This window comes from Phoxinus phoxinus (assembly GCF_949152265.1).
Source record: "Phoxinus phoxinus genome assembly, chromosome: 2".
Lineage (NCBI taxonomy): Eukaryota > Metazoa > Chordata > Actinopteri > Cypriniformes > Leuciscidae > Phoxinus > Phoxinus phoxinus.
This window is the reverse complement of record NC_136877.1, coordinates 37165792-37181792: the sequence shown is the minus strand read 5'-3', so window position 1 is coordinate 37181792 and position 16001 is coordinate 37165792. Positions and strand designations below refer to the sequence as shown.

Genomic DNA, 16001 nt, shown 5'->3' with positions numbered 1-16001 from the left:
CCAACAATCGACTAATCGACTGGCAGATTACAGCCCTACAAAATATATAATATAATATCTGTTTTTAACCTAGCTATTATACCCTGGACATAATACTACTAATAATAATAATAATAAAGTCAGTTTTAACCTGAGCATTATAATATGAAATTATAGCCTAACGCATGTTCTAACTCAACCTGTTAACACTGAACAGAAGAGGGAAACTAATAGCACCAGCATCAGAACAAAAAGTGCATTTATGGTAGGGATGGGCATTTTAAGCAAAAATAATATTTGATGATCGCTGGGAATTATTAGATTATTATTTGGAAATCGCACCCCTTCCCCATATGGTCACCAGTAAAACGCGTTCGCTCGAATTCCGCTCTGACATTAAATTTCTCTGTACTGTAGGCCTACTATACGTGTTGTAGCCATTAAAGAAACACATTTAGTTTCATATGCATGTTTAAATAATAGAATGTTATTTTTTTATTTCATCTATGTTGATTATATGAAAAGTGAACAGCATGAGTAAGATATGATCATTAGATGCGCAATATATCGGGAGACATATGGAATGGGTCAGACATGATTTTGACCACTTCATTAGGTTTTGTTTTGTATAAAGCCTTTCTTTAAAGTGAATTTAGTTTTGTATAAATTGTATCTTAATGTTAATCAATGTTTCATCAACAAATTGCCTAGATTTAATAAATGAGAAGCAAATATAGCAGACAATATAATCAGAACATGCAAGGCGCAGGCGCGATCATTTGCATTGCTTGTGAACTGGAGCGCGTCTCATAAATGAACTGAAACTCAGCGTATAGGCTACTTCACCTTTTACCATATGTCTTGGAGTATCGCAATAATATTGTATCGTGAGTTCAGTATCGTGGTATCGAATCGTGACATGAGGATATTGTTACACCCCTAATTTCTAATGTAATCCCAATTCCCTGAAGGAGGGAACAGAGACGTTATGTCCCCCCTGTCACAAAAGTGAGTAATGCCAGTCATATTAATACCCGTATGGGTAGGTGTGACTCGGCATGTAAATCTCACTGGCCAATGTCCATTGGCTCATTTGTTACCACTTGAAGGTGATTGGGCTCCCAGAAGAGACCCCATGACGTCAGTCCGACGTAACGTCTCGGTTCCCTCCTTCAGGTAACGGGGATTACATTAGAACCTAGACGTTCTCCATCACGAGAACCTGGCAGCTCTCCATACCCAGTAACTGGGCTAAACAATCCTTGTGCCAAAGATCATTCACAAGGCCATGAGGAATATGAGTTATAAACAACATGAGAGGCCTCAAAAAAGCAGCACCATGAAGCAGTGTTATATCAACTTAACAAGAGGAGATGAAGCAACGTCTCTGAGGTCTTTGAACCTCCAAAAATATTTAATTTTCTGTATTTTACTGGTGGGTTTCTAAAAATGAACTCAAAAGTGTTTTATGGAACTGTTGAAGTTATTGCTTGTGCTATTTTTGGACTTCTGAACTAAATTTGGAAAATTAAACGTTAATAAGCATTGACTATTTCAGCAGTATCGGTTTGAATCTCAATGTGAAGATAAAAAGAGGGAAAAATATGATGTGTGCCATTCACAGAACAATTGTGTAACATTTGAAAAGTAACAAACTCACCTAATATGGTAAAATTATGCAACCCTGAGAAAACTAGCATCTCCATGTTGATCTCTGCTTGCCGTCAAATGCCTGACAGGAAATTTAATTTTGCTTACTTGATTTGTAATATAAGAATCTGTGAAACTATAGAGGCCAATTCACTGTGAGAGACTATGAAGTCAGAAACAAAAGCCAATAATTCAAAGTCCAGAGCTATGTCAACAAAACAAATGCTTGGCCTGTGGTCCTTATCCTTTTCAACATTCTTGGGACAAGTTTTATACACTTCATTATCCAAGAAAAATAAATGATCTCTTGTTCGTGGGGGAACCGACTAGGTGGAAGTACACAAATTCAGTGCTTCTCAGTCATTTTCTGACATGTTATTTCTTTCTCCAACACAAATCTGTCTGTCTAGTCTTTAGTTTGGACTTATTGGAGGTTTACATCTAGATATTAGACACTTTTAAATATGAGAAATCTCCTTAAAACAAACAGTACTATGACATGTACTACAACAACATGGAGCAATGTAGACAACCAAAATGTTACACCACTGAATGTAGGGAAAAGCTATGGTGTTTTAAATAATACTTCACCTAAAAATGAAAATTCTCTCATTATTTACTCCTCCAGTATTTCCAAACCTTTTAATTGCTTTAGTGATATTGACTGTATTGCTGTAACGATTCCTCGATTTAAGTCGAGTACTTGATTTAAAAAAAATCCTCGATTGCAATTTACCCGTGTTGAGTAACCGGCAAAATACTTGACTACTAAAATAATCGATAGCTATAGACCTAATTGACTGAAAATCTTTCCCTGCACCACAGCTCTAATATCTCATTCACATTCAAAACACCATTTTTGACATCAGAATGGTATTGGTTCTTGTGCAGTATGAATAAGTAATTTGTTAAATGAATGAATGCAACATACATCTTCAGACAGCAGTGAGAAAACAATTTACATTTACAACAAACCGAAAAATATGGTTGAAGTCTTGGAATATGGCACATGGCAACTGTATGCTTGCATTGTATGGAAAATATCAAATTAAATATTCTCCTAAACTTTTGTCTAGGTTGAAGGTACCTTTTAAGCATCACAGCTAGTACACGTAAGGTTGTCCGTTTGATCCTCACAAGGAGCAAGCCCTGAGCCATCACCATTGTGCCCTTGAGCAAAACAATTATCCCCAACTTACGTTGTGTATCTGTTACATGATTCTTTGGATAAATTAATCTGCTAAATAGCAACATACTACTATACAGGCATGCATACCATTCATCCACTGTGGAAGATAATCATGTTTCTCACCTATCTTGAGTCTTCTTAGGCAAGCTTTCATCTGTCTTGGAATTTCTCATTATAGCAGGTGCTGGGGTGGAAGGAAGTGGAGGTGGAGATTCAGTGGTGGGAGGTAGTCCATTACCAGGCAACAAGCCTCTGTGATTCCGGTTGGCATCATACTCAAATGTTCGTTTGGGTTTGGGCAAAGGGTTCACTGTAATTCCTGAAGAGTCCTGTGCAGTAGGGAGTTCTGGGCTCTCTGATCTGGTAGAGCTGATGCTGAATCTCTGCTTGAGCTTAGAAAGTCTATCAGAGCCTGGAGAAGCTTCAGGTTCTGTGGCCACAGAACAGATGCTGCTCCGCTTGCTTCCACAAGTGCTGTCCAAGTCCTCGATCCCACTGATAGTGAAAGACTTCTGCCTGGACTTGTCAAGGCCGTAGCAATTGCTAAGATACTGAGGTGGGGACGAAGAGGGACTTTCCTTTAATACCTGTTCAATTTTTTTAATGCGGCTGAGCACAGCTGAGGTCTCCTTGCGTGCCGACAGGAGGAAAATCCCTGAGGACTCTGTCTTTGAAGGCCTTTTCTGGAACCTTACAGGAGCTTCTCGATCTGATACATGCTCATCTTCCTCAGTCTCAGGGTAGGAGCACTCAGAAAATGCTGTGCTCATCCTCCTCACACCCTTAAAGTCAAAGGTCTTCTCGCTGCAGGGTGAGGACAGCAGACTTGGGCAACCCTCGCTCCCACCTCCAGGCCTCTTCTCCAGGCAAAGGCTCATCCTAGGCAGAGCCGCCTTCCGACCCTCCCATTCCGAGATCTTTTTGCGTATGGCGACAGATGAGGCGCAGGTCCCAGTACAACTAAGTGAGAGTGTGCGCTTGTGCCCAAGCTTGGTGGTAGGTCCTACTGAAAGAGTACTCCAGCTGAGGGGTCCAGTATTCAATCCATCCCCCACAGGGGGGGTCTGTTGTGGCTGGTTCTCCTTCTGATCCTGGTTATCGCTGCTTGGTGGCTTATGGATGGTGAGCCTCTTGTCCAGACAGCTAATGCTCCTAGATTTGGAGAGCCTGCTTTGACATTCAAAGTCAGTGGAGAGAGAGGCGCCACTTCTCAAGCTGGCAGTCTTACAGCTCCAGTTCTTTTGGGTCCAGAGTTTAGCGTCAGCTTTAGCGTACCTTCCTGGCTGACTGGTGTCCTCACTGCCAGTGAGATGAGAGGAACCTGGCTCTTTTCCAGTAGTAAGAATTGGAGGTGAAGACACAGATTGACACCTGAAACAAAAGTAAATCAGCAGAAAGATTAAGAAATCCTTGAAAAAAGTATGCTTGGCACAGAAGAGTGTTATATCCTCACAAACACTATGAATAAGAACACAAAAAAAATACTAGTTACTGTGTTATAATCAGAACACGTAACATAATGCAAACGGAGAACTTTAAAAATGATTTCAGATAAAAGGAAATGTTAGTTATGGGAAAGAACAACAACAACCTGACATATATTTGGCGGTGTAGAATCCTTCACATCAAGCCAACGTAAACAGAATAACAAATCATTCCAGACAATAATTTTGAAGAACATTTATATGGACCTCCCAAACAAAAAAACATTGAAACTATTAAACTTGAGGGATATAAATGAACTCACCCTCACTAACCCTCAGCTTCTTAGACGTATGTCCTATGCAGCAACTGTTTGTTTCTCTTTGCCGACTTGTCAACCTCAGCATCCTCATCATTCTTAGGCCGATTGTTCACTCAGCAATCAGACACTGCTCACTGCTGAGCAATGATATTAAAGACCCTGCTGACCTCATTTCAGTCTCCTCAGACACACAAACACTTTCTCATCCACCTCAAAATCTAATGCCGCTCATGAGCTTCCAGGAACTAGAAATCGACTTGGCCCACACCTCAGTGAAATTGAGGCAGGCAGATCTGATGTCACAGCGGTGGTTAGAATAACAAGTTGAAGCTGAGAGGAAGCCAAGAGTATGATCCAGGGTGCAGGTTGGGACAGATCAACCAAAAATCTCACCATACAACCCTTCCCATGAAAAAGGGCAGAGAAACACCATGCCACCTGCAGTCAAGCAGGTGTTGCATGGAAATAAATGTAAAGTCATCCCCCCACATTTACAGTACAATACAGCACCACCAAATATGACAAGCAGACAAACTTGCACAATCTGTTGTTCCCAACTTTCAAAAACAACAATTTTCAGCTGTTTTCATGATATTATGGTATCTTCAGCTAAGTTAAATCTTTTATCATTACAAAATCATGTAGGCTGCACAAAAGAGTTGATTTAGAAGGGAATTAAAGGAAAGGCCTCTTTGCATGAAACAGTGACAGGAACATGTTATATTTGAGTCTGACTGTATTGTATGTTAAAGCAGATTCTTTAGGTTCATCCTTTACAATGGATCCCTGGCCTGAGAAAAAAACAGTCTTATCCTGTCTAATCAAAGGGGAGGGATGGACAGATGTCAAATCTGTCAAAAGGAGATGGAGGACATTGTTTAGGAGGAACATTTTTGCATCAAGGCTGGTGTTCATAGCACAATTAAAGTTATATAATCTTTGGTCAGATGTTTTCTATAGAATAACACTGCTAAATATGTCTCCACAACTGTCTGGACTGGACGAAGACTCCAACAAAGCATAAATTATTGTTTTTATAACTGCAGTATTAGGCTCATGTAAAATCCTTTGCTCAAAGAAAAGCATCAGTTTGAGAATGCTTTCATTGAATCCGCCATGAGTTTGTGTCTGTGGTCTGACAAGGTTCTCTGAGAGGCCGGACAGGCCCAGTAAAAACAAGGCCAGCTCTGGGGAAGCCAGCTGGTCTGGCCACACATGGACCGAGTGGGATACCAGAGCTGGTTTAGCTCTTTCTGGGTCTTGAGGGCAATGTCAACCACAGGCCATTTCCTGTTGGAAAGCTGTGCCAGGATGGTGAAACTATGAGGTTCCAGGAACACACATCAAAAGAAATATGTCAAGCCCAGATCCAGTGGGTTCTCCCCCACAAAAATGTGGATATTTCATCTGTGATTGAGTTATTTTTTCAGCTATTATCTTTGCTATAAAAAGGGCATATTCTCAGTGCAAGGCCTACCTACCGCCACCCTCATCTAACATAAATCTGCTTCTTCAGCATTCTCCAATGCTTGTGATTTACAGCTGAAGGCGTATTATCCATGTCTAGGAAGAGAGGCTAGCAAAAACTATGCCATCATTTTCCCCACACACTTCTTCGCATAAATCACAATTTACTTTGATGAATATTTCTGACATCAGAGTGTTCAAAGGTAATTATGAAAGTAACTCCTCTCACTCTTCAAAGATGCTCTTCACTTGTTCTGATAGCAACTGCAAAGCTCCATAGTTAAGCAAAGGCCAAAAATAGCACAAAACCTCTTTTCTAATCAACTTCCTGGCTTTTACTCATAACCAGGATGTTTACTTTAGCTTTGTATACAACAGTTTGGCCTATGAAGCATCGATGGACTCAGTTGTCTATTTCAGCAACTCCTCAATTATTGATAAAAGTTTTGGTTATCATAAGCAGTCGTTGCCTATGAATATTTAGGCAAGCTGTGGAAAGGAATTTTTTTTTTTTAATTCTTAATTTAAACCCCAACTATATAGAGCAGTCAAATCTAGCACATCTAACTAATATACAAAATAAAAACTTAATTATTCATACAGATTAAATGTGAATTGCTACAAAAACAACGGTCCAGATTTGTTTCTGATACATTTATCCTCTAAATGTTAATTAAAACACGATCTCAGAACAGAGCTAAAAAAAAGCACTATTAAGCACTGTTCAAACCAAGAAATATATCTATAAAGATATCTAGATAGATTAGTGTCCACGGCGCCAATGGATGATAGCATTCTGTCTATTATGTAGCCTGCTGCTTTTAATGGTCAAGCTCTTTAAATTCGTGTAGATTCTGATTGGCTGTTAATGTTTTTACTGTTAATCAGCTGGAAAACAATCATTCTGAAAGTGATTCCAACTATATTTTTCCTCTATGTTGTTATCATTATAACTGTGGTGTGGCCTTTGTTATTCTTATTAGAAGAATTCTTAAAACTTTATAGTTAAACAAGTATTAGCTTTCATCCTCGCTGTGAAAGGGCCCAGCAAGCAATAGACGTCATTTCACCTTTTCGGTTAACTATAGACCCGATATAGTCCGGCTATGAGTAACCAACTTTTAGCCAAAATAACCTTGAATTTGGTTACATGCCGTTTTTCCCAAAATAACTTGTATGAGATGTATGATATTACATTATGTAAGCAAAGTCAACAGTGATTACAAGGTGTTCGGTTTCATTTCGTTGACATGTTCTATGTGTAGCCTGTGTGTCTATTCTTCGGCTATTAGACGTCTGTTAAATTTTAATTGACAGCCCACATTTCGTCTTGTTTTAGCCTAGACGTCAGGGCTGTGTTTGGACGGCTATTAGACATCTTTTAAAAGCAAAATTGCTTGCTGGGGGCCTTTAGGAGGTACATCACAACTTACAATAGTGGTAACGTCATTTTGTGTTGCTGTTTTACCACATTGGTCACAAACAATAGCTTTCTGTAAATAACTGAAAAAGCACAAACAATGGACAAAAACTGCTGACTCATCATCATGACTCTCACCTGTCTGAGTTTTCCTGTGGATCTTTAGCCGCTCCTGCTCTCGGTGCAGTTTTGGAGCTCTTGTTGGCAGTCATCTCCCTCTGACAGCCCCCTCACCTGATTAAAAAAAAAGTTACTTTCATAAGAAAGCTGTATCATGACCTTTAAAGTAAATGTACTATGATTATATAAATACTGAACATTTCTGCACTAGTCTGCGACCATAAACCAGCCGATCTCTCTCTATGAACAAGACAAGATGTATTAAATGCAGATGACAAAGACAATTTCAATTTGATCTAAAAACATATTCAATGGACATAGTGGGAAACTATTCTTTCTTGGCCCACAAGACTAACCCATGGATTAACCCTGACTGGCAAATATGAGTCAAACACAACAAATATGGACCTTGATCTCTACAAAAGAGCAGCACTATTATCCCTGTCATGTATATAAATCTCTGATCCTCACAAAAAATCCAGACAGCCCCACCATGTTTCAAGAGAAGAGTGGGTTTGTGTTTTTAGATGCAGGTAATAAATCTTGTTTAAGATACTGAGGTATAACATACCACATATCATTCAGAGAAAAAAATACACGCCAGCTTAAAAACAGATGCCTACATTCATAAAAAAGACTGCATTTACCCATGAAAAAGTTGCTGCCATGATCCGTGGTTGACAGGGCATTGCTATATTGTTACTGAAGTAATCTAATTGATTTTTAGCATGTTGCTTTGCAATTACTAGGGTGTTATGTGTGGTTTCTAGGGTATTATGGTCAATTGCTTACTGGCCCAAGTAAAAAAAAAAGAAGCCCAACCGGTCTCTGCTTTAGCATTTTCTGGCCTTTTTTATTAACTGGCAGGTGAAAATCCTGAACTACAGTAGATCCCCAAGAAAAATATAAAGCAAATATTGATTTTAGGTTAAGGGTTTTATTTCCGACCCCCAGATTTGAGCAATAATAATAGTAATTGTTGCCAAGCACCACTAATAATAGCAACATTAAATTGTGAACTGATTTTTACAACCCCAGAATATGCAGTCTAAAGAATGGCAGCACTAAGACCTGAAGGTAATTACAGAGCCGGTTTACATGGCCTGTTAGTATAAGAGAGGTTCAAAAAAATCTGTTTGTAGAATCAGAGATCCAAGCCAAGTGCCTTTAGTCTATGAAGCAATGTTTGGAGTGTGTTTGTATTAACGTCTGTTTGAATAGAGTAGCCAAGATGAACAAAGCTGAGCTAGTCTCTTGGCTCATTAAATAGTGATTGCTTTTTCCCATGAACATTTGCACCTTAGGACTAAAAAAAACCTGTTTAATGACAGATATTAGTTTTACAAGCTGGGTCAGGGAGTTGTGGTTTTGGGAGCTTTGAGCACACTGAGACTCAGGTTGGTTGTTGAGAGAGGGAAGGGGGATAGTTTTTCATTTTGTCAGTTGAAGCCATAACAAGACTTGAAAATCTTTGATGAGCAGTAAATCAGATTTAAAAGGCCATGCTTTGCACAGCAAGTCCCTTTAATGATTTTGGATGAACAGATCTTCTTCAATTGACTCTATAGCCTAGCTACATCCCAAAAACTATTAAACGGAATATTATGAATATACAAATTAAGCTCAACTGACAAAATTTTCCCAGAAAAATCTGGGTTACAGTGAGGCACTAAACATCAAATCACTTTTGTCATAAGATATAAACACTGTTAACATGATTTTAGTGTGCAAAAAAATAAATCATTAACCTTATTTGTTAAATCCAATTCTACAACTTTTTGAAAAACAAATTTACAGGTCACAGTTTTTAACAACAATAGGAACAAGAATACGTTTTTAAGAACAATTTAAGTTTTTATAAAATTATAAATTGTAATATAAAACTATATTCTCTGCTTTTCAATCCTCCAAAAACTGGCCTAAAATTACTACCGTTGTAAGTGCCTCATCATAACAGATTGTAGCTCTTTGTTAAAGGGGTGGTTGAGTATGATTTCACTTTTCTAACTTTAGTTAGTGTGTAATGTTGCTGTTTGAGCATAAACAACATCTGCAAAGTTTCAACGCTCAAAGTTCAAAGCAAAGGAAGATATTTGCTTTTAAAGAAAACGACTACAACAAACGGCTGGTAGGGACTACACGACATTCCTCCCGGGTTAGTGACATCACCAACCCTAAAATGTACATAAACCCCTCCCCCGGGAACACGCAGTCCATGTTGAGAAGAGGAAAAGTTGTTGTATAAGAGTACATGTGTGAGCAGGCTCAAACTTAAAGGATTAGTTCACTTTTAAAGTGAAAATTCTGTCATCATATACTCACCCTTAAGTTGTTTCAAACCTGTATGAATTTCTTTCCTCTGCTGAACACAAAGGAAGATATTTAGAAGAATGTCAGTAACCAAACAGTTTTTGGTTCCCATTGACTTCCATAGTAGGAAAAAAAATACTATGGAAGTCAATGGGAACCAAAAACTGTGAACTAATCCTTTTAGCATCCATCTTTTCAGATGCAATAGAAAGTCACTCTGTGTGCATCTCACAACAGTTCCTATACGAGCGATTTATATATTACCATGACAGAATATGCTAAATGAAGATAGTTAACTCCACATCAGCAACATAAATTCATCAACTAACCATTCAGAGACGTCCTGTTGCATTCTACAACAGAGACTCAAGCTCTTCTTGAGTCTCTCCATCATTGTCTGACTCCGTTTTAATAAAGGCAGAACAGTTTCTGCAATTTAAGTGTGTCTGCGTGAGGTAATTGCAGCTGCTAACACACATGAGCTCTTGAAACCTCATTTGCATTTAAAGGGCCAGGCACAAAACGGTGCGTTTTTGCAAACCCTCAAAAAGTGACAACTTTAACATGCTATATAAAAATATCTGTGGGGTATTTTGTGCTAAAACTTCACACACACACACACACACACACACACACACACACACACACACACACACACACACACACACACACACACACACACACACACACACACACACACACACACACACACACACACTCTGGGGACATCAGAGATTTATTTTATATCTTGTGCAAAGGGCATTTTACCACCCCTTTAAGGAAACAAGGGACAAATTATCTATTGTGGTGATTAGGGCTGTCACTAACAATGATTTTGGTAAATCGGGTAATCGTTCAATTATTTATTCGTTAAATCATTATTTTTTGTGCAAATAAAAATAGACCTAAGTGAAAATAGCCTTTAAAATTATTTAACATTCATATAAAATAACAATGAGCCAATAATAATTGGTTAAAGTAATAACATAAAGCTATAGCCTATGGGCTAAAGATATATGGGTTTATTGAACAAACATCATAAAATGCATAATGTAGGCCTAATATATAAACATAATCAACCTTATGTACATTATGTCATTAATACTGCAGTTAATACTGCAGAGGGTACCAACGGTCTGGGGATTGTTTTAGTTACACTTTACAGCATCAGTTCAAATTATTGTTCAATATTGGCTGAAAAGCATTTAATTAAAATGTCCACTTAATCTTTAATATTTGGCCACTTCTTTATGATATAAATGCTACAGCCACTGTCATTTCTTGAATAAGATCATGTGGACATGTGAGGGTTTGAACTTTTATTTTGAAATCTTGATGAACAACAATCTGCATTTAAAAGAAAATGTATGTATTCTCCTGTGTTGGCATAGGTTTATGATTTACGTTACAAATCTGGTGAAATGAAATGACGCACGTTGTGATCCCAGATGTTATAAACAACCTAATGCAGAAAAAACGCATAACCTGCCCGCATGCAATTCATTTAAGCATCGAGCTTCGCTCTAAAAACCCACAGTGCATATATTAATTTAACTAAATCGCAGCGTTTGTGATTTTAAAATGGCACTTATGCTGTATAGCATATAGCCTATGCTATATCGTGCAGTCTTATAAAATGGTTTAATAATGCGGTTCATGGATTCTCATCCGTTGAATGGGCCACTTATTTTGCCGGTTAATCGACAGGGGTAAATTGCAATCAAGGATTTTTTTTTACTCAAGGAATCATGACACCCCTAGTAATCTACAAATACTTAAAGTTGCAATCTAATGAAAGTAGCAACAAATATTTTCTTCCATGTAATAAATGTATAAATAAAGAAATAAATTTAGTACAGTGTCTTGGTTCTATCCATCGTTGGTAATTGGATGGAGGCAGATCTAAATGCTTGCAGTCAATAGTAAGAAAGAGGTGGGGTAGGCTAAATGATTGAAGATTTCCGGCACCAGAGATAAGTCTGTAGTTTGACCCGGATGATCAAGTTATGACATTTTGATTAAAGCTACACTGTGTAGGAATTACTCCCACCTAGCGGTGAAATTGTATGTGACTATCAAACTGAATATTACTTTCTAGCCCCTCCCATTCCGAGGGCGTTTTAACTCCTACGGTGGCCGTATTATTTAAAATCTCCCGGCAGTCGCGGAGTAATCTCTCCCTCACATTCGTCACGGTGCCACCGAATGTAAAAACGCGAAAAGGCGAAGCTTGAATTTCCAGGTATGTCCCTCTTTGGCTAGGCCTAAAATCTTTGGCTAGGCTTCCGCCATTCGAGCAGCTCACCCGTATGTATTATAAATGGCAGATTCTACGCTTACGAGAATGCTTGATTAGTTGGTAGAAGTAATTATACATCAATGAGCACATATAATTTTGAAAGAACAAAGTGGTTTTTGCTAAGAATCAACTTAAAAAATGACACAGTGTAGCTTTAAGAATTACACAGTTAGGGGGGGGGGGGGGATAAAAAAGAAACATGAATGGCTGAAACAAAATTATACGTTTCAATTGCTGATTCATTTACAATAAGGTGAGTTGCATGCATTTTGGAAAGAGATGTGAATTTCTATTTACTGTAACTTTAACTTGAATTGAATCCAGAGTTTCCTTTTAACATAACTATGATCTCAGATGTTCTCCTCACCACAATCACAAGCTCTTCACACCAACACACACACATTGCACACTGTCTTCACGCTAAAGGACATCTTAACTAGCCACCCCTCACAACCACAGTGCCTTGCGCATACCACTTGCCACTTCCTCCCATCAAATTAGAGGGCCTCATCAGAAACCGAAGTGGGAAGAAACTATCTTCCACATGCAGAAGGAACACCTCCCGTCTTGGCATGCGTTCACTCGTACTGCTGTTTATGGTTTATAAGGAGGTCAATATTACAAGCACTTAAATACAAAGGGGGCTGGGGTGTAACTGGGTGCACTGGGGGCTTGTTTACAGGAAAATGTTGTATGTAGTAGTCGGCCAACCAGCAGCAAAAATAAAAGCCCAACAGAGACAGATGAGAGGAGGGACAGCATTCCTTCTGTCAGCCATTTCCTGTTTCGGAGGACTGCAAAGAACATGGATCTTCATTTTCAATCTAACTGGAGGGCCCTCTAACCGCTCATATTCAGACTGCTGTAGTTTATTTTCAACCTTGATGAATTATTGATAATATCTTGATTTATTCTGCTATAATACCATTAAACTGGCATTGTCAATGCTGTCCTGTGGTTTATCACTAATGTAGCTTAGAAACTCAACAGTTATAGCATAGATTTTTCTACTTTTGAAGTATACAACCCACAGCTTCACAATTAATAGAGAGATTAATTCACACACGCAATCACTCTCTCGTTAATGCATTCAAATAAATGTACTCTCATTGTGCTAATTTATCTGTATCTGGTTTAGAACGAGCAGAAATCTGTAAGAAATGTTACGACCGTCACCCATAGACAAAATAACTGCGAGAAAGTGAGCTGTTATGTAGGAGCAATCGCACTGTGGACAGCGCCATGGCATTTGCCTTAGCTCTGCACAAGGCAATCCGAGTTCGAGTCCCGGTTCAATTATTTTAAAATCACAAAGATAAAGAAATGCACTCTTTTATTAGAAATAAAATATCCCACATTTAATAGTTGAGCATATTTACAGTACAAACCTTGTCAGTGAACTATAAGGGGGGGGGGGGGGGGGGGGGAACAAAGCAAAAAAAAAAAATAATAATCGTTCATTAATTGTAATCGAGGTAAAATGGTCAATTAATCGAGATTTTGATTTTAGGTCATATTTCCAGCCCTAAATGGTGTAGATTCCAGTGGCAATGATTTAACAAGGAATGAACTAATCTATCTTGATAGGCACTGAGTTAAAAAGTCTGATGGGAGGTCATTATTTCAGTAATAGTTGACTTTCCCACAGCTTTGTTTGCAACAAAATCAGCTGCTCTGAGGTTACTTTTGACTCACAGTGCAGTGATTAGCGTAGAATATTTCCAGCTGAAAACTTCAAAAGGTTGTTGTTGTTGTTTTTTTACAAAAATCACTCTAGCTGCAAACAAAAGATACAGTTATGACCAAACATAACTGAAAATGAAAATATTTTCTTTTCTATGACCTGGGAGGCGAAATTTTTCCGGAACCTATTTTTTCCAACCAGACTGAATATTTTTACTGAGCTGTTGAATGATGAACAGCTGTAAAAATAAAGCATGCTGAACATGGAAATATTGTACACTATCGAAGCATCACTATCATTTAGACTGCAGAGCACTTTTTCTTCCAAAAAGCACAATGCAAAATGCAGTACTTAAAATTACAATTAAAGGTGCATTAGGTGATCTGGGAAATGCTAACTTTAGCCTGCTAACATTGAAAGCATACAAACCCATCGTCCCTCCCTATACAAATCACCATCCAAAGCCACACCTCCTCCAAAACACATGAAAGCGCACAGACCAGAGGCAACTTTATTGGATTACATCATGTGTCATTCACCGGTGAGACAACTTTACAGTACAGTGAGTACCGTATTTTGATATATAAGTCGCACCTGACTATAAGTCGCAGGAGCAGCCAAACTATGAAAAAAGTGCGACTTATAGTCTGGAAAATACGGTACTACAATAACGAACGTAAACAACTGATTGCCTCCCATTCTCGCTCTGTTTACACAGCATAAGAGAACAATCTGATGACGTATGATATCTGCGTGAACAGGCTGTGCAGTGGTATGCAAACGAACGTTGACTGACAGGGAACACATTTCATTCGGACCGAATGCAATGATTGAACGAACATTTTATGGTCCTACGTCTTCCACAGACAATATAGCCTATATTTATAAAAATACATTTAGACCACTTATAGTGATTGCTATATGAGGAGACTTTCAACCAGCATAACAAAAATGTTTCTGTAGAGAATCACCCATTGCCCCTTTAAACTAAAAGATATTAAAAGGTTTTGGATACAGAATTGTTGATGTAGTTCAGAAGTAAAAGTAATTTCTTCATAAAACAAGTTATGACTTGCAAATGGACTGAGACGTATAACCTGCTTATGTCAAGAAATATTGGAAGGGAAAAAAGACCTGCTGAGTGTGATTGACAATCTGCTTATTAAAGATGCTGTTCCACATCAGTCTGCTCTGCATGGATGACTGCAAAGAAGCAGGGTTTGTTCCAACAATGTATCACTAAAACATTAAATGTAATTACCAAAGCCATGAACTCATAATGCAGGCATACAAGCATTACAACATATTGATTTCACAGGAAACAACGGTCATATTTATTTTAGCTTGCTCACTAAAAGCTGGCATCATTAAACATTCATCAATATGATTCATTACTCCAGTTGCATGTTTAATATGCTCAGTAACCATGTGACTCTTTCATCTGCACAGTGGCACCATTTCAGTGAGAAACAATCATCTCTTTCTCTCAGATATTGATCTACAACAGGAAGAGCAAGAGCTGCTCCCATTTCTCTGAGAAACTGCCAGAAAACCACATAACCTAAAAATTCATACTGAATATATTGTAAAAGACAATGAATGCTTTATGTTTATTTAAACTTGGATGAAAATAAAATCATTGGAATCATAGTTCTTGGATTATCATGTCTGCCATAGATTCAATAGATAGAATAACATAATATTTTTCCCAAACACATCTCTAAAAATCTGTAAGAACATTTGCATTTTCAAGAGTTTATGTACTGTACTGGTCAAGCACTAGCACAATCGTAGAAAAAAGAAAAAAAAGACTACTAAGGACACTCATAATTAACTGGTTAAAAGTTAACCGAAAGTAAAGGGGAAATTAAACTATACAAGTTGACGTTCTCTTAATGTGTTTTTGCTTACATGAAAGTGCAAAAATTCCTCAAATGACATTCAAATGACATCGACAATAACCGTGATTATAAATTTTGAGAAAAATATTCGTGATTATCACTTTAACCATTGTCGTGCAGCCCTACTTGTGACTCTAATTTAAATGAGTACAAAGACATTTTAGTGGTCACAACTTCTTGAAAGAAGTAACGCAGACACTAGACAAGGGCAAACTTTCTAGTGCACGTGTCAAGCGCC

At 38.1% G+C, this 16001-nt stretch overlaps 1 protein-coding gene across 4 annotated transcripts in view; it reads right to left on the bottom strand.

The window, feature by feature from the left end:
- Window positions 1–16001, bottom strand: part of dennd2b (DENN domain containing 2B) — a 60757-nt gene that overhangs the window by 31363 nt on the left and 13393 nt on the right. For 2 of the 4 annotated variants that reach the window (XM_079605225.1, XM_079605224.1), the window contains exons 2-3: window positions 7588–7683; window positions 2942–4189 (exon numbers count right to left, since the gene is read on the bottom strand). In XM_079605225.1, coding sequence (XP_079461351.1) covers window positions 2942–4189; window positions 7588–7661 — 1322 coding nt within the window. In that variant the 5' untranslated portion in view covers window positions 7662–7683. Of the gene's footprint in view, window positions 1–2941; window positions 4190–4565; window positions 4837–7587; window positions 7684–16001 lie in introns of those variants that run through there. The other 2 variants (XM_079605226.1, XM_079605227.1) reach the window with 2 other exon arrangements.